Genomic DNA, 17,842 nt, shown 5'->3' with positions numbered 1-17,842 from the left:
AGCAAGCGGGAGGATGAGATGAAAAATCACAGACTGACACTGGGGAAGCACAGACGCCAAGGAAGATGTTTGAAGAAAAAAGACAAACTGATACTGTGGTACCAGTAAACATTTTGGAACACTTTGAGGTGGGAAAAAAGTTTCTTTTTTTTTTTTTGAATACTCTTTAGGGTTCTCTTCATCTCTCATTGTTTTTGAACTATTTTTACAATGTTCTAAGTTGTAGAAAACATAATCATGCGAATGACTCTTGTCCGTGGAAACGAATTGTGTTTCGTGGAATGCAGCTGATGCACTGATAGAATTGGCGAAATGCAATTGCACGGTGGATAGACTGTTTTTGCCTCTATTTATATATTCATACTAGCGTTCCTTGTTGCCTTTATATAGGGGGGGTCATTGAATTCTTTGAACAGGTTGTAACGTCTTATTGGTTCCCTTATGAACTCGCGAGTAAAATAAAGTTACTGACTTGTTCATTTTATTTTTCTACGAGAGGCATGATTATACCTTTTAAAATAATATTTCTTTAACAGAGGGCATTAAATAAAATAAGGGCTGAGAATTGGCCATTGAAATTGGCAACATGGAGATCATGGTGACTTTGATAAGACCTATTTTGGAGTAGTAGTAAAAGATTAATTGGAGCAGATTGTATAAAACGATAATAATAAAGACACATGGATATAAAAGATCAATGGAAAAGATTTAGAGAGCCCAGAACAAACCCACAGAGAAAGAGAAACTTTATAGGAGATGAGGTGGCAATGCAGAGAGAAGGATAGAGTATTCAATAAATGGGGCTGGGACAAATTTTTTTTTTTTAATCTGTATGGAAAAAACCCAAAACTGGATCTCAGTCTTAAACCAAACAATCTCTTCCAGTGGATTTAAGACCTAAATGAGAAAAGCCAAAAGCTAAAACTTTTAGTTAGAAGGAAATAGAACATTTTTGTGACCTCTTGGTAGTAAAGCAGAATTCTTTTAAACAAAATACAAAAGTCACAAATTATAAAGGAAACGATTTATGATTTTGACCTCATTAAAATAAAAAAAATACCACTTCTGATCATTGAAAAACACCATAAACGGGTTGAAAACACAATTTCTCACTGACAGTTAACTGACAGAGGACAGGTACCCAGAACCTACCAGCAGGGGAGGGAAGGCCTTGGAGCGGGCTCTCCCTCTTTCTCAAATCCTCTTCAAGACCGAGTTTCTCGCCCGGACTCTTCTGCTGGAGTCTCTCTACCCGGAGAGTTCTTTGCCCTTTTGGGAAACATAAAACCGTGAACAAGCCCTGCCAGTCCCTGTCACTTCTCAGGGTCCTCAGGATCCAGTCTTGACGCTCTGCCCGCGGGGACCCTGTCCTGGCCCTCAAACTGTTGGCCCCTGAGAAAGCGGCCCTTGCCCGGGGCGGGAGCGGGGTCCAGAAACCAAGGGCCCTTCAGCCCCCGAGTCCCCGGGCCTGCGTGTCCCGGGCGGGGATCGGGATCGGAGGTTGGAGGCCCGCCCGGCCCGGGGCCCTCGAGCGCGCGCAGGGGACCCAGAGGGGTGGGGGTGGGCAGGGCCGGGGGACGGGGATCGGGCCTCGGGGGGTGGAAGACGCCGGGTCCCGCGCCCTGGGGCGCGCGGGGGACCCAGAGAGCGGGGGGCGGGGGACCCGGAGCGAGGCGGGGCGGAGCGCGGGGACCGGGATCGGACCTTGGAGGTTGGAAGCCGCCCGGCCCCGCGCCCTGGGGCGCGCACGGGGGACCCAGAGGGCGGGACGGGGGCGGGGCCGGGCCGGGGCGGGGCTCGGACCTGGGGGGGGGAGCCGCCCGGCCCGGCACCCTGGGGCGCGCAGGGACCCAGGCGGGGGCCGGGGCGGGGCGGGGCGCGGTGCCCGCGGCCGGGGCGCTCGGCGAGGTCGGCGCGGCCAGCTTGGGGGCGCAGCGCACGGCGGCACCATGCGGTCCCAGAGTTTGGAGCTGATTTTTGACCGCGTGGGGCACTTCGGCAGGTAGGGAGGTGGGGGTGGGGAGGGGGACGGCGGACGGCGGAGGGCGGAGGGCGCCGGCCCGGCCTGTTTCTGTCCGTTTCCCGGGGTTCTCGCGCGGGGCTCGCGGTCCGGAAGCCCGGCCCCCCTCCGGAGACCCGCGTCCACACCGCCGGCCCGGACCCTGGCGCCGGGCCCCCCCCCCGGGGAGCAGGGGGCCCTGGGCTGGCTCGGGGCGCCCCCCCCCCCGGCGTGCGGGCTGCCAGCCGGGCCCGGGTCACCCGAGCCGGGGAGCGCCTGCCCCCGCGCCCGGTTCTGCCCCCGCCAGGCCGGCTCCTGTTCCACGTCCCCGACGCCTGCGGTCCCGGCAGGGGTGGCCCCGGAACAACCGTTAGTGGGATTTTGTGGCCATTTCTAGCGACCCTGGGGGGCCCGGTGCGCCTGCGCGCGGCGCTTCACGCGCTCCCTTGCCGCGCAGGTGTTTGCATCCACCACGTAGCGAGCGCTCGGGGAAACTGAGGCGGCTGGGGCCAGGGACGCAGAGTTAGCCCCTTGGCACCCTGCTTTCGTTTGTTAAGATTCATTAAGGCATTACGATCATTCATTCATTCATTCATTCGTGGAGCAGCGCTCCTGGGGGTGACGCGGGACCGTTTGCTGGGCGAGGGGCCAAACCCATGGCCCGAGATCTGCAGCCGAGTCGGAGTCGTGGCCCGCCCCTCACCTCTAATAGGGTTCTGGGGATGTTGTGCCTCAGTTTCCCACCCGCAGCGCGGGAATTGCAGTCATTCCTGTCTTCCCTCCCCCGCCCCCCAGGCCTGTAGGGGACAGGTGATGTGGTGCCGCTCTCCAAACTGGAAAGTTGCACACGTGTTGGTGATGGATGGTTCCGTGTCCCCCCCCCCCCGCCCCAGAAGATTCCCGGTGGAGCCGTTGGAGGAGGGGCCGGGGGCCCCAGGTGTCCCCCGCGCTCCGGATACCCGCGTTACCCACCAGGGATCTGTGCCCGGCTGCGTCAGAAGCTCTTAGGACGTGTTACCTTCTTGAATCTTCACTCCAGCTCCTTGAGACGGGTGGTGTCCCCCGTTTCACACGCGAGAACACGGGGGCTCGTGCCTACATCACGGGTCTAGTGATAGGGCAGGATTGGCCGTGGCTGGTGTCCATCGGCCTCCACAGCCCACGCTCCCCATCCTGATGCTCCCCTGAGCACAGTTAGGGCCCAACCCCAGGACTCCCCCAGGCTCCTTGTAGAGCAACTTGTTTTAGGCTTCTTGAAGCCGAAGGGCATGCGGGTGACAAGATCAGCTCTGGGGTCGGGTGTCGGAGTGTCCGTCCTGGCTCTACCACGTATTAACTGGGGGTTTTGGGCATTTCGCCTACTACTTCCTCATCTGTAATTATAGTAATCCAAATATTTATTATAAGGACTCCACATGCAGCCTCTCATTACATCCTGCTTATTTATTTATTTTTTTAAAGATTTTATTTATATGAGAGAGAGAGAGAGAATGAGCAGGGGGAGGGGCAGAGAGAGAAGGAGAAGCAGGCTCCCCACTGAGCAGGGAGCCTGATGATGATGATGATGATGATGATGGTGATAATGAAGGTGATGATGATGATGATGATGATGATGATGATGATGATGCTTCAGTGCTCAATCCCAGGACTCTGGGCTCATGGCCTGAGTGAAGCCAGATGCTTAACCCGCTGAGCCACCGAGGCACCCTTCCTTACACCCTTAGAGTAACCCTATGAGGTAAGAGGCACTAACACCATTCTTTCCCTCTGTATTTTAGGGATTAACTAAGCTCATTGTATCTGTTGGTGTTTGGCTAACAAAGAGATCCCTCAGTTGGAAGTGTGTCCCTCTCCAGTAACTCTTCAGGGTAGGTTGTGTCCCATTGGGTCATCCAGGGACCCAGGGGGGTGGGCAGCTCTGCCATCCACAGCACAAGGCTCTCTCTCTGTGCTTGGGGCATCTGCTCCCACTGTCCTCATCCACACTGTCAAATGTAGCTCTCCATGGCGGGTTTGGGGAGATCACTCTTAGCTGGCCACAAGAATGTACGCAGACGTCTTAACTTTCAAGTAAGTTCTCAGTGAATTGTGGCTATTACTGTTACCTGAGCCCCTGGCCTGGTGGGAACAGTTGGGTTGTGAAAGCAGCACGTAGCAAGGCAAGGGTAACAAGCCGGTGCTTGTAGAAGAAGGTGAAAACAGTGTGACCATAGCTCTGGTCCCTCCCACCCCTGAGTTTCTCTGACATTTGCTCTAAATGTGCTCTTTATTATTTATAAATAGAAAGGGGGGTTATTGTGTTTTGTTATTTTACCTTCTTTTAAGGAGACCTAGTGAAAGTGTTAAGCAGAGAACTCTAATTATCTATCATTTCCCATTAGTCATTTCTAGAGTGAGGAAGCACTATCCTAATTACCTTTGAGAGAGGAAAGCAGAGCACCTAAGAATTAAGAATTAATTAATTAATTAATTAAGAATTAAAAAGCCATTCCAAGTCTTGTCCCGCAGCCATCCTGAAGGTCCATCAATTTCATAGCTTACGGCCCCGGTGAGGGAATCGAGGAAACACACCCAGGCATCTATGCTGGGATAATCTAAGAACCTGGATCCCTGGGTTGTCTTGGTTTAAAGGCAGAAATGATTTAAAATATCCAGGTTGGAATGTGGAGTCATAGCTGATTTACCTGGACACAGGTAGTTTTGTTTTGCTTTTCTTCTTCTTTTTTTTCAGTATATGAACCTGTTTTGGTTTTTCTTTTTTGACTTCACCTTATGAACATCATGATAGCACTTCTCTGCACTTACACTGTGCCATAGTGCGCTACATGTATTAACTCTTCCCACAACAACCCACTTCTCAGATAAGGAAACTGAGGCACAGAAGGTATAGGGATCTTGCCCAAGGTCCCAGGTGGTAAGTAATAGACACAAGACTCAAACCTTGGCAGTCCGGCTCTGGAGTCCACACTCTTAACCACTGTGGGATGCCACCGGTCATGCTTCTTTATACAGAACGATGTAAATCTAGGGCTAAAAGTAATCTCTTCATCTGTCACCCAAATTACAAGGGTCCATTTTCTGGGTGTTCTGGTCGTTTTTGCTTTTCTTTGCTTCTGGGTTTTCTGCCTATTGTATTTGTATGATTCTTTTCCCTTTAGTGTCTCTCTTGCTGTGAACACAGAGATGTATCTTTTTTTAAGTTAAGTCATTAAGAGGTATTGCAATTTTTAAAAAAGATTTTATTTATTTATTCATGAGAGACACAGAGAAAGAGACAGAGAGAGAAGCAGGCTTCGTGCAGGGAGCCTGATGCGGGACTCAATCCCGGGTCTCCAGGATCACGCCCTGGGCTGAAAGCAGGCGCTAAACCGCTGAGCCACCCAGGGATCCCCGAGATGTGTTGTATCTATAATTATGACCCCGCGTCGGGCCTTCTGTTGGGAACACAGAGGACAACTGATGGACAACAGTCTTGGTAAGGGAGAGAGTGATATGTCCCAATGCTAGATGCCTGGGGAAGTAGGGTCTTGTTTTGTTTTGTTGTTGTTGTTGTTGTTTGTTTTTCAAGAAGTTATCCTTGCAACAGGGAAAGGGAAGTTTGAATTGAAAGGATACTCCGGACCTTTCTGGCACATAGAAAGCATATTTACGTGAACTAGCATGGGTTGTTTGGAGGCTGACGGGTGATTTATTATTCTTGGAGTATGAAGTATGAGGGTGAGAGGTAAGCTGTCACAATCATACCCAAAGATATTTTTATATGGCATGCTAAGGAGTTCAGGTATTAGGAAGGTCACTTTGCAGAATGGAAGGTGCGTTGGAAGGGCAGGAGTTTGGGCAGAGTCCAGGGGAGACCTAGGTAAGAGCCCAGGTGGGAGATAAGGAGGGTCTGGACCGAGGCAGGGGGAATGTGGGCTGGGGGGACTGGACAGTTTTAGCAGGTGGAACTGATGGGACCTCCTGGTTATGAAGGCGAGGTGGCCAGGATCTGTCTGCCGTTCCACCCCATGCCCCGTGTTTCTGGCTTGTGTAGCCAATGATGTCAGAAACTCAGAAACAGTTTCACTCCAGGTGGGGCAGGCCCAGGGCTTGGATCAATTTGAGCGTCTACTGAGTTCCTTGTGCGAATTCCAGGTGGAGATATTTAATAGGCAGCTGGATAAATAATGTATTGCTCAGCAAGACGTCTCCTTGTCAGTATGGATTGGGAGGCCATTCAGGGCTGAGATCCAGCTGGTAGGCACCGGGTGGCGGACTGGGTGTGACCGGGTACCCCGTCCAATCATGCCTCAGCAGGGCTTTGGGGAATGCTTTTCCCGTTCTCTGGGGCTTGCAGATATAAAACGTTTAAATTGATATATTGCCCGTATACAGAAAAGTGCGCACCGTAATCTACAGTCTGATGAGTCAGCATAAAGTGAACGCTGCCCTGTTACCACTGCCGGACCACCCCTCGCACGCCCTCTCCCAAGCACCGTCCCCTCTCCCACTTACTACTGTCCTCCCATCTACTGCCATAGATTAGTTTTGCCTGACTCTAAACTTTCTATAAACGGAGTAAAAAGATCCTGTACTTTTGGTCTGGCTTCTTTTGTTCAACATCATATATGGGAGATTCACACATATGGCATGTCACGGTACTTTTGTCGATCTTCACTGGTGCACAGTATGTCACGGCACTTACTCATTTGCTGTTAATGGACGTTTAGATGGCCTCCAGGTTGGGCTTATCATGCGTAGTCTTTCTTGTCTCGTCTTTTAGGTACTTGTGTACACATTTTGTTGGGTACGTACCCAAGGACAGGAATCACTCTGTGGCCGAGCGTGGCCGTGGTCACTTGCCAAACAGATCTGCAGAAATGGTTGTGACAAATTATACTCTCGCAAGCTGTTTATGAGAGTTCCAGTTTCTGCACAACAATTACTAAATATTTTGAATGTCAAATGTGGTATCAACAGATTGTTCAGCCAGAGAATTCGATTTCCTGGGGGTAGTGCTTCTCATCCATATCAGAATCTCTTAGGAAGCTTTTTAAGCTTGTATTGAGTTCTGGATCCTACCTCAGACCTCCTGAGCCACGATCACTAGGGGTGGGACAGAGAAGACAAATCCTGGCTTCGGAGGCCTGGCAGAGTGGGTTCTGGTGTGTGTGTGTGTGTGTGTGTAGGTAGGTAGGTAGGCAGGTAGTTCTAGTGTTGACTGTGGGGTTCAGACTGGCTGGGGAAGGAACTGAAGCCAGGAAAGTGGCAATGAACTAGAGAAGCAGGTGGGATCCAAAGACTGGGCATCTGGTTGGTGCTGTGGATGGGATCAGTGGGAAGGACTGGGGGGGCTGGGAGGGTGGGTTATGGTCAGCAGAGTGTGAACTTTTTAATGGTGCAGCCATTCCAGGGACTGAAACTATTTAGGTGGCAGCCCAGACGCTAAAGCGCATGATCCGACCCGCGGTGACCGGGACAGTGCCGAGCAGGTGTTCAGGTACAGCACAGCAGCAGGTGTAAACCGGGTGAGGGACGGGGAACCTCTGCTGTGCAACAACAGGCCGGTCGAGGGTCTGGCCTGACAGCAGCAGAAAGGCTCGAATTCTCTAATCGGGCCCTTCTAGCTTGTGGTCACCCTTCCGGGCTGGGAAACGCTTCCTGAGACCTTGCCAGGCGGGAGGAGACACCTGAATTCGCACACCTGCCGCCGGGGGCAGGTGACCCGCAGGCCTGCCAGGCGCTGCCAGGAAGCCTAGTGTGTGCAGGCGAGGGCAGGGCCTCAGCCCGTGGCTCCACCGGGGCGTCCGGCGGCCTGTGCTGCGGGGCCAGTGGCCTGCGGGGGCGAGGGTTCGAGCACCACCCTGTCCAGCTGTGATCTCAGCCTCTGGGGGGGGCTTTCGAGTCACAGCGGAGCAGGCTTGTCTTCCCAGCCCGCTGCTCCTGCGCAGCCCCTCTGTGTGCGGTGGACGCAGCAGATTTCGGGCAGCTGTTCCAGGGGGGCACCCTTCCTGGGAGAACACTTGGCTCACCGTGACCCCCAAGGACGCACGCCTCGGGGCTCTAGGCTTTCCTCTGGGTTGCCCATCCCCCAGAGGCCCTGAGGATGGTGTTTGTGTGTTCTCTCTCCCCTTCTGTTGCTAGAAGAAGGCCACTCGGTTCTCGCTGTGCCTTTAGCTGTGCGTCTTTCTTTTCTGGACCGGCTGCTGGGCCAGTGCCAGGAACAGGGCGCAGTTTTGAACCCGTGGCCAGCTTGGCGTGGGGTGTCCTGAGAGCCGCAGCACGTCAAATTGAGTCCGTTTCACTTCTTTATCTACAAGGGGTTCTTTTTAAATTTTATTTATTTATTCATAGAGACAGAGACAGAGAGAGAGGCGGAGAAACAGGCAGAGGGAGGAGCAGGCCCCATGCAGGGAACCCGACGTAGGACTCGATCCCAGGACCCTGGGGTCACGCCCTGGGCTGCAGGCGGCGCTAACCGCTGCGCCACCGGGGCTGCCCTCTGGAGGGGTTCTGTGAGACATGAGGACTGGTGGCCACGTACCGTCCTGGCAGTCATCCTGGAGGACTCGGGGAGCTTGCCACTCGGTCACTTCACACCACCATTCGTGTGACGTCACTTAGCATTGCCCACCTGCAAAAGTCTCCAAAGTGGGGGTGTGTCCACCCCTGTGGTGGCAAAGGCGATCTTTGGGAGTACCATGGAAACACCTGTTTTACGTATGAATGTATGCACAATGTATGCACATAAGTACATGTATATGCGAGTTTTTATTTCACTATGCACAATATGTTAATTCATTATATAAAGATATGTCCATCTTATACATCTGTGCACACACACATTCTTTTTTTTTGCTGATGGCGTACTCAGTCTAAACATTTTTTTTCAAAATTTTTTATACACTGATCTCTCTCTCTCTTTTTTAAAGATTCCATTTATTTATTCATGAGAGACACAGAGAGAGGCAGAGACACAGGCAGAGGGAGAAGCAGGCTCCCTGCGGGGAGCCCGATGCGGGATTCGATCCCAGGACCCCGGGATTGAGCTGAAGGCAGCCGCTCAACCGCTGAGCCCCCAGGGGCCCCTCTACACTGGTCTCTTGAGCACCTGTCTTTACCAGAGGCACCGAGTTTATGCATTAACCTCAGGCCTGTGGATTCTAACCCCGAGGGATTCTGTGACGTTCTGTATACACTGCATGACACCCCATGCTATGAGCCACAGGAGACACAAAAGTGATTGCATCACAGTTTCTGCCTCCGTGGGACCTTGGTTTCAGCCTTTCAGGGGCCTTTGTTGTTGTCGTTGATTGGGTAGAGAAATAGAAAATGTTCAGCTGGTGTTCTTTAAAAAAAAAAAAAAAATCAACATAAATAGCAGAACAGGACTTCAGCTGTGTATGGGGCCAGAGAGGAGGAAGAGAGAAATGGGAGAGGAAATGAGTAAAAGGGGGGGGGCCAGGGAAGCAAATAGGGAGAGCCTGGAGAAGCAGGCAGTGGAGGGGAAGGAGGAGCCAGATGGGGAGGTGCTTGAGTAGGGGGACTGAGGGGGGGAACAGTAGGGAACAGTAGGCCACCAGTTCTCACAACGTGACCTGCGCTGTCTCTGGGCATGCAAGGCCCAGGCCGCTGGCATTAGTGACACAGAGGCCTTGGGTGGCGTCTTTACTCTCCTGTCCATGAAGAAATGCTAGAGTTTTCCAGAGGCCAGCTGACATAGAATACCGTATGAGACTGAATGCAGACACTGACAGGAGTGATTCGCTCTCTCCAATAATCTAATTTCATATGCCTATTGGCCATTTGTATATTTTCCTTGGAGAAGTATCTATTCAAGTCACAGGTACATTTTTAAAAATCAGGTTATTTTTTGGTTTTGAGTTGTATGCGCTCCTTATTTTTTTTTAGACGTTAGCTCCCTATCCGATCTATGGCTGCAGACCTTTACCTGATAGAGCGATGCGCTTCTTATTCCTCGAGGGTCTGGCCCTTAGTATTTCTGCCTGGAGGGTGTGTTATAATTTTCCACTGACCTTCATCTCAGGGCACGGTGCTAGTCAGAGACACCCTAAGGGATCTCCTGTATTGCAGATGTGTTCTTCCTTCCCAGCATCGTGGAGTCCACTTCCCCCTCGTAGTCAGGATCGGCCACACCGGCCAACGCTGTAACTCCCCTCTTTGCCTTTTGATTCTGGGGCTGAGGGCCAGGCGAGGTCTTTATTTCCAGTTCAGTGGGATCATTGTTGTGTCTCCTGGTGGAAACATTCTTCTCCTCTCCGGAACTAAGGTCTGTAGGCTAGCAGCACATAAAGGTGTGGGAACAGGAAGCAAAAATGTTGTTAATGGATCCCTAGGTATAACACTGAGCCGTACGACTCCCATTTCCACCCCTTGATTCCTGGACTCATGAGTGCGGACTGTGAGGGAAATAGCACCCTACATTGGACCCTGATTCAGAGCATACACAGCTTTCTAGAGAATCTCGTCCTAGCCCTGCATAATACTGCCACCTACCTGGCTTTCTAATTGAGTCTTCAAAAGGCTATTCCACTATTTTAGCAAACCAGCCACTTCAGGATAGTGGGGAACATGGTAAGATCAGTAAGTTACATAAGCATGGGCCCACTGCTGTATTTCTTTTGCTGTGAGGGGAGTTTCTTCGACATAAGCAATGCTATGTGGAATACCCAATGGTGGATAAAGCATTCTGTAAATATGGTAGTTTTGGCAGAAGCATTATGCGGGAAAGGCAAATCTATATCCAGAGTGTCTATTCTAGTAAGGACCAAGTGCTGCCCAAATGGTTCTGTGCAATAAGCAGATATTTACCCCAAGGGTGGTACCATACTGGGGCTCAGTGTTGGTCTCTGCAGCTGGCAGATTGGGTACTCAGTGGTGTCTGTAGCCAGATCAGCCCACCCAGATGCTGAGCCCGTGCATAACCTCTGTCCCTGCCACCATGACCACTTTGTTCATTAGCCCAATGGGCAATGACAAGATGGCTTGGGAAAGAAGCCAGCTAGTATCCATAGACAGATCATCCTATCCACTTGATTATTAAAATCCTCCTCGCCGGGATCCCTGGGTGGCGCAGCGGTTTGGCGCCTGCCTTTGGCCCAGGGCGCGATCCTGGAGACCCGGGATCGAATCCCACGTCGGGCTCCCAGTGCATGGAGCCTGCTTCTCCCTCTGCCTATGTCTCTGCCTTGTCTCTGCCTCTCTCTCTCTCTCTCTGTATGACTATCATAAATAAATAATTAAAAAAAAAATCCTCCTCGCCTGGGGTCACTCTTTGCTGAGCACTCACATAGGACACAAATGTCTTCAATTTTTTTTGCCTATTCCTAGAGGTCTTTCCACATACCTCTTCTTCAAATTTCTTTGACACCAATTTTCTGATCATGCGCCTTCCAAGTCCTTGACCATCCAGCTAAACCGTTGGTTACAGCTTACGTGTTGATGTCTGATCACATGTTTGGCCATTTCTCCTTCCAAGTGAAGAGTACAGCTAGATACATTTCTCCAAGTCCTGTTTTCTCCAAATCCTGGGAGGATTTCCCTTCACGACTGTCCTTCAGACTTGGCCCAGAGGCTGTAGTGCTTCAGCTATCCACTTTCAGGTGGTGCCTGCATATTGTGTGGAAGCATCTGTAAAATCAGGCCCGAGCATTTTGCTCTGTTCAGCTGACTATAGGGAACTCCCATGAGGCCATCAATGCAAACTGGGAGAAGGCAGTGTTTAAAGACCTGAAACTATAAAATTCATGGTAGAAAACAGAGGAAACCTTCATAACACTGATCTTGGCACTGATTTCGTAGGTATGACATCAAAACTACAGGCAGCAATAATCAAAAATAAACCAGTGGGGTTATATCAAACCAAAAAGCTTTTTCACAGCAAAGGCAACAATCAACAGGGTAAAAAGTCAACCTACAAAGTAGGAGAAAATATTTGTAAACCATATATCTGATAGGGAGCTAATCTCTAAGAAAATAAGGAATGGATACAACTCAAAACCAATAAATTAATAACCTGATTAAAAAATGAGCCTATGGGGGCACCTGGGTGGCTCAGTGGTTGAGTGTCTGCCTTTGGCTCAGGGCGTGATCCTGGGGTCCCGGGGTCGAGTCCCACATCGGGCTCTCCACAGGGAGCCTGCTTCTCCCTCTGCCTGTGTCTCTGCCTCTCTCTCTGTGTCTGTCATGAAAAAATAAATGAAATCTTTAAAAAAAAAAAGGGGGGGGGGCTATGACTTGAATAGACACTTCTCCAAGGAAAATACACAAATGGTCAATTGGTGTATGAAAAAATGCCTTTTGTCATTAATCAGGGAACTGCAAATTAAAAGCACAATAAGATATCACCTTACACCTGTTAGGGTGGCTGTTATTTAAAAAACAACAACAAAGGACAACACATGTTGGCGAGGATATGAGAAATTGGAACACTTGTATGCTGCTGATGGGAACACAAACTGGCACAGCTGCTATGGAAAACAGTATGGAAAACAAAAAATTAAAAATAGAGCCACCATATGATCCAGCAATCCTACTTCTGGAACTGAAAATAGGATCTGGAAAAGATATTAGCATTTCCATGGTTATGGGTATTCTGTGTAGAGCCCTATTCGCAATAGCTAAGATGTGGAAACAACGGGAGTGTGTATCCACAAATGAATGGATGAAGGAAGTGTGGTATATACCTACAATGGAATATGATTCAGCCTTAAAAAAAGAAGAAGAAGAAGAAGAAGAAGAAGAAGAAGAAGAAGAAGAAGAAGGAATTCTGCAATACGCATCACCTTTTGCTAAGTAATATAGGCCAGACACAAAAAGATAAGTATTGCATGATTCCACTTACAGAGGTATCTAAAATAGTAAAATTTAAAAAAAAAAAAAAAAAACACCCTGGAATGGTGGTTACCAGGGGCTGGAGGGGAGAGAGGGAAATGGGAATTTATTAATCAACAGACATAAAGTTTCAGTTAAGTAAGATGAATAAGCTCTAGGAATCGGCTGTACAATACTGTACTTAGAATCAATAATAATGTACACTTGTGATTTGTGAACAGGATAGATATGCTGGACAGGATAGAATGCTGAGTGTTCTTACCACAATTTTTTTTTTAAAAAGCCCACTTTAATCAGAAAAAAAAATAAAAAGAAGGCAGTATAGTGGGAGTGTGGACTGTAAACAGTTGGGCCACTTCTCTCATTTCTTGTGCCTTCAGGATCTGCTCACCCAGTCGTCTATTGTCTGCCTCCATTTGATGATGGAGTGTTGCTGTGGATGCTCAACTTTGTGGCTTAGTGGGTCAGGTAACACCCACTGGTAACACCCAGTTGATGTTGGGCAGCTCAGGTCGTGTGGTAACTCAGTGGCCCACCGTCAGGTTTTCAATTTATGCTAAGAACCAATAGTGCACCAAGAGCTGTTTCTGAAAAGGAAAGTAGCTATCTGCAGAGGATGGCAGGGCCTTGCTCCAAAATCCTAGGTGCCTGTGCTAGGGTCCACCTATAAGAGCCTGTCAGAGGCTCCAAAAAGCATCCATCCCTATGCCACTGACAGTTCAAGCACCGTCGGATCTGCCCAAGTGACAGAGCAGCTTCTACAGCGGCCTGCACCTGTTGCAGAGCCTTCTCTCCTTCTGGGCTTCACTGGAAACTAGCAGCTTAGTGGGTCACTTAGTAGCTGGGCCAGAGTCACATTCAAACGAAGAATATACGTTGCCTTCCAAACTCAAAGAGGTCAATTAGGCATTGTCATTCAGCCACTCACAGAATGAGGTTCTGAGGTTCTGTTTGATTTTCAGCAATTTCAAGCCTGTGGCTACAAGAGATAAGGCTCCACTTCAGAACAGACCTAGTTCTCTGGTGGTTTAGGCAGTGCTTGGGCTGGGAATTCTTTTTTCTTTCACTTGTTCTTGCAGGGAAGGGACGTTAGGAGCCACCAACCAATGCCATGACAATCTTTGGTTCTCCAAGCATGTTTGAAAGTACCATATACAGAGTCACTGAAACTTTTGCTTCTTATAAGGGGTTGATTAGGAGTACTCAGTGCAGATATTTTGTGTATTTCTTTTTTTTTCCTTTTTTTTTTTTTTAAGAGAGAGAGAGGGGAGGAGGGGCAGAGTGAGAGAGAGAATCTGAAGCAGGCTCCATGCCCAGTGGATCTCACAACCCTGAGATCATGACCTGAGCCAAAATCAAGGGTCAGACTGTGGAACAACTGAGCCACCCAGGTGTCCCAATTTTGTGTATTTCTATAAACAGTTTGCACTGTGGATGGTCAGTGCTCCCTTTACACTAGAAATAGAGTCATCAATGTTTTTATTTTTTTTAAAGATTTTATTTATTTATTAATGAGAGACACAGAGAGAGCAAGAGGCAGAGACACAGGCAAAGGGAGAAGCAGGCTCCATGCAGGGAGCCCGACGTGGGACTCGATCCCGGGTCTCCAGGATCACACCCTGGGCCAAAGGCAGCGCTAAACCGCTGAGCCACCCGGACTGCCCGATGTTTTTAAATCTGAGCAGGTCAGACGACCCAATTCCAGAAACCCCAGAACCAATTCAGAAAGCTCATTCTTAAAGTTCTGTTCCTGTAAAACAACCTTCAGTATCAAAATCTGCATTTCTCAAGGTCCCCAGAGAAACAGGACAAATAGGATACAGATAGATCAGGATTTATTATAAGAATTGGCTCGCACAGTTGTGGAGGCAGACAAGTCCCACAGTGTGCTGTGTGCAGGCTGGAGATCCAGGAAAGCCCAGGTCTGAAGGCCTAAAAATTGGGGGGCTGAAGATGTAAGTTTTGGTCTAGCTGCCAGCAGGCCGGGTCCAAGGACCCAGAAGGAGACCCACAGGACCAGCCAGGAGAGTCTCTGGCAGTGCACAGGCTAGAAATCAAACTTGAGCCAGCAGGAGTTGAAAACAGAGCTCACTGAAAGTAGATAGAATATAGGTACAGACAGTACTTTTGGGAGACTCAGAAAGGAAAGGAGGAAATCTTGTCTTTGTTCAGGGTCTGGGGGGTTTTTATTGAGGATCATGGTCCAGTGTATGTTTCTACCCAGGCATCCAGGAACCGTTAGAACAAAGACGAAGGCCCAAGTGTTATTCCTTGGGAGGTGGGGCTTGGCATCAAGATGGCTAGTGCTGGTGACCTGGAAGATGCACTTGGTAACTCCATCTGGCCATTCTCACCTGATTCTTCCTTAGATATGATCTATTCTAATGAAATCATTAATTCTGTGTCCCTCACAAGGAGGACATACACTGTTTGCATTCTGAGGCATGTGTGAAGTGAGGGTACAGGCCCTAGCGAGACTAGAAGCAGGAAAAGGAGCAAGAAGCAGGTTTTTATGGAGTCCTTCCATTTCCCTGTCTCAGTCTGAGTCCAAAAGCCTGAGAATGAGGTATGTCGGTGTCCAAGGGGAGGAGAAGATGGAGGTCTCAGCTCCAGCAGAAAGGTCACATTTGCCCTTCCACCGCCTGTTGTTCTAGTCAGGCCCTTGGTGGATTGGATGAGGCCCCCCACTGGTGAGAGCAATCTTCTTTCTTTCACCTACCCATTCAAATGTTAATCACATCCAGAGACAACCTCATAGACACGTCCAAAAATAATGGTCACCAGCTAGCTGGGCGTTCCTTAGCCCAGTCATGTTGACACATAAAATTAAACCTCAGCTTATAGACTCGTATATTTATTTAATACTTTGGGATATACCATGTTATTTATTTTGTTGCTTAGATTGTTTCAGCCTTGCCCGTTGGGAGCTTTTTCAAATTGGTTCCTGTATCCCTTTGACATGCCCCAAACTTTTGTATTTTGAGCGTTTCTTTACTTCCTCGTACCATAAGATGCTTTAGGCATAGTTTTTATTTTCCCTGTCCTGGTCTTAAATCAACCACTTTTCCTGGTTCCTGTTACTGGAGAATGGTTTTTAGAAAACAAGATCTGGGCACTGGGTGTGTGTTGCTACAGGGATGTTGATGCAGGTTGGCCAGGTTCGAGGACCCTGAGGGTGTCCCACAGGACCAGCCAGGAGGGTCCTTGGCTTCGCACAAGATAGAAATAAAACAAACAAACAAACAAACAAACAAAAACAAAAAAAGATAGAAATCAAATGTGAGCCAAGAAGTGAGAGCAGAGTTTATTGAAGACATAGAGCAGATACAGACAGAGCTTCTGGGAGTCTCAAAAAGGAAAGGAGGGTGAGTTTCATCTTTGCTTGGAGTCTGGGGTTTTTATTGGGATGGTGGTCTGGTGCACGTGTCTTCTCAGGCACCCAGAAACAAAGATGAGTGTTTAAGTGCTCTCCACAAGTCACTTATGCCCTGGAGCCAGGGGTCTTGGTGAGTTAGTGGTCTTGGAAAACGTTCGTGATGACCCCACCACGTCACTCCTTGGATGTTATCTACTGTGATGGAAGACTCCAAAGAAATAACATTAACTCCTTGGCCTTTATAAGGAGGACATACATTATCTGATCTATAAGGCATGTGTAAGGAAAGGATGTATGTCCTAGCAAGAATAGAAGCAGAAAAAGGTGCAAAAAAAGCAGTATTTCATGTGGTCCCTTTAGTTCCCCTATTGCAATGTCATTACGTGTGGGTCCTCCTAACAGACAGAGCTATGTATGTATACACATACAGCTATGTATGTATGTATGTGTATATATATGTATATATATGTGTATAGCAACATATCTATAATTATTTCTGTATTTATCCATCTGTATATATATTATGCTAAATGTGATGAACAACCTTCATATTTATTCATAGTCCTTTTTAGCCCATATGCCAGAATTAATAACTTGCTTTTCTTCTCTTTGCAGATTTCAGATAGTCCTCTATTTAATATGTGCCTTCCAGAACATCTCTTGTGGTATCCACTACTTGGCTTCTGTGTTCATGACAGTGTCCCCCTACCATACCTGCAGGCCTCCAGGCAACGTGAGTCGAGTTCTTTTCCACAATATCTCTAGTTGGAGGTTGGAGGACATCTGGATCCTGTTTTTCACAGGCCATGAAGATCGGATTGTAGTGCAGCTACAGAACGGTGAGGTCTGGGAGCTCACAAGTTGTCACAGATTCCGGAGGGATGAGAAGTCTGGTTTGAACTCTGATTATAATGGCCCTAAGAGTAGCTTTCCTTGTGTGGATGGCTACGTCTATGACAAGAGCAAGTGGGACAGCACCGTGGTGACTCAGTGGGATCTGGTCTGTAACCGAGAATGGTTCGCAAAGGTGATCCAGCCCGTATTTATGTTGGGAGTCCTGCTGGGAGCGATGATTTTTGGCTACCTTTCTGACAGGTAAAATGAAATATTGCATCAGTGTAGGGTTCTTCCTATTTGGTTTTCTTAGAGGTCAGGAAATTATGTTCAAAACTTTAGTAATTTTCATACATCTAAATACTTACCTCTTTGCTGATCTACTATTTAGGGACACACAAAAAACATAGTGGTTAGAGCTTAGATTCTGAAGATAATCTATCTGGGTTCAGATCCTGGTGCTACCACTTATTAGCCATGAGCCCTGGGCAAATTGCATAACTTGTGTTTCATTAAGTGAGAGTCAGCAGAAGCAATAGGCAACAAAAGCAAACCTTCTGAACAAAGACTTCAAATACTGGAATTGTCAGGCATCTAAGTAATAAATTCACTATGTTTACTGCTCTTAAAGGAATAGAAGACAAGCTTGAAATTATTGATAAAAATCTGGAAATTGTATTTTATTAAAGAGATCAACTTAATTAATTAATTAATTCAGTTACTTATTTAAAGTAAGCCGTTCTCCCAACATGACGCTAGAATTCATAGCCTTTCAAGATCAAGAGTCGCATGCTCCACCA

General features: G+C 48.5%; 1 protein-coding gene across 4 annotated transcripts in view; it reads left to right on the top strand.

Moving 5' to 3' along the window:
• The first annotated feature begins 1,921 nt into the window (after positions 1-1,921).
• The window catches only part of SLC22A16 (solute carrier family 22 member 16), a 41,200-nt gene continuing 25,279 nt past the window's right edge, over positions 1,922-17,842 (top strand). For 3 of the 4 annotated variants that reach the window (XM_055330567.1, XM_055330566.1, XM_055330565.1), the window contains exons 1-2: positions 1,922-2,002; positions 16,824-17,303. In XM_055330567.1, coding sequence (XP_055186542.1) covers positions 1,950-2,002; positions 16,824-17,303 — 533 coding nt within the window. In that variant the 5' untranslated portion in view covers positions 1,922-1,949. Of the gene's footprint in view, positions 2,003-3,807; positions 3,868-16,823; positions 17,304-17,842 lie in introns of those variants that run through there. The other variant, XM_055330568.1, reaches the window with a different exon arrangement.

The sequence above is a fragment of the Nyctereutes procyonoides genome, unplaced genomic scaffold, assembly GCF_905146905.1.
Source record: "Nyctereutes procyonoides isolate TBG_1078 unplaced genomic scaffold, NYPRO_anot_genome, whole genome shotgun sequence".
Lineage (NCBI taxonomy): Eukaryota > Metazoa > Chordata > Mammalia > Carnivora > Canidae > Nyctereutes > Nyctereutes procyonoides.
The sequence above is the reverse complement of the archived record's forward strand: the minus strand, read 5'-3'. Positions and strand labels throughout refer to the sequence as shown.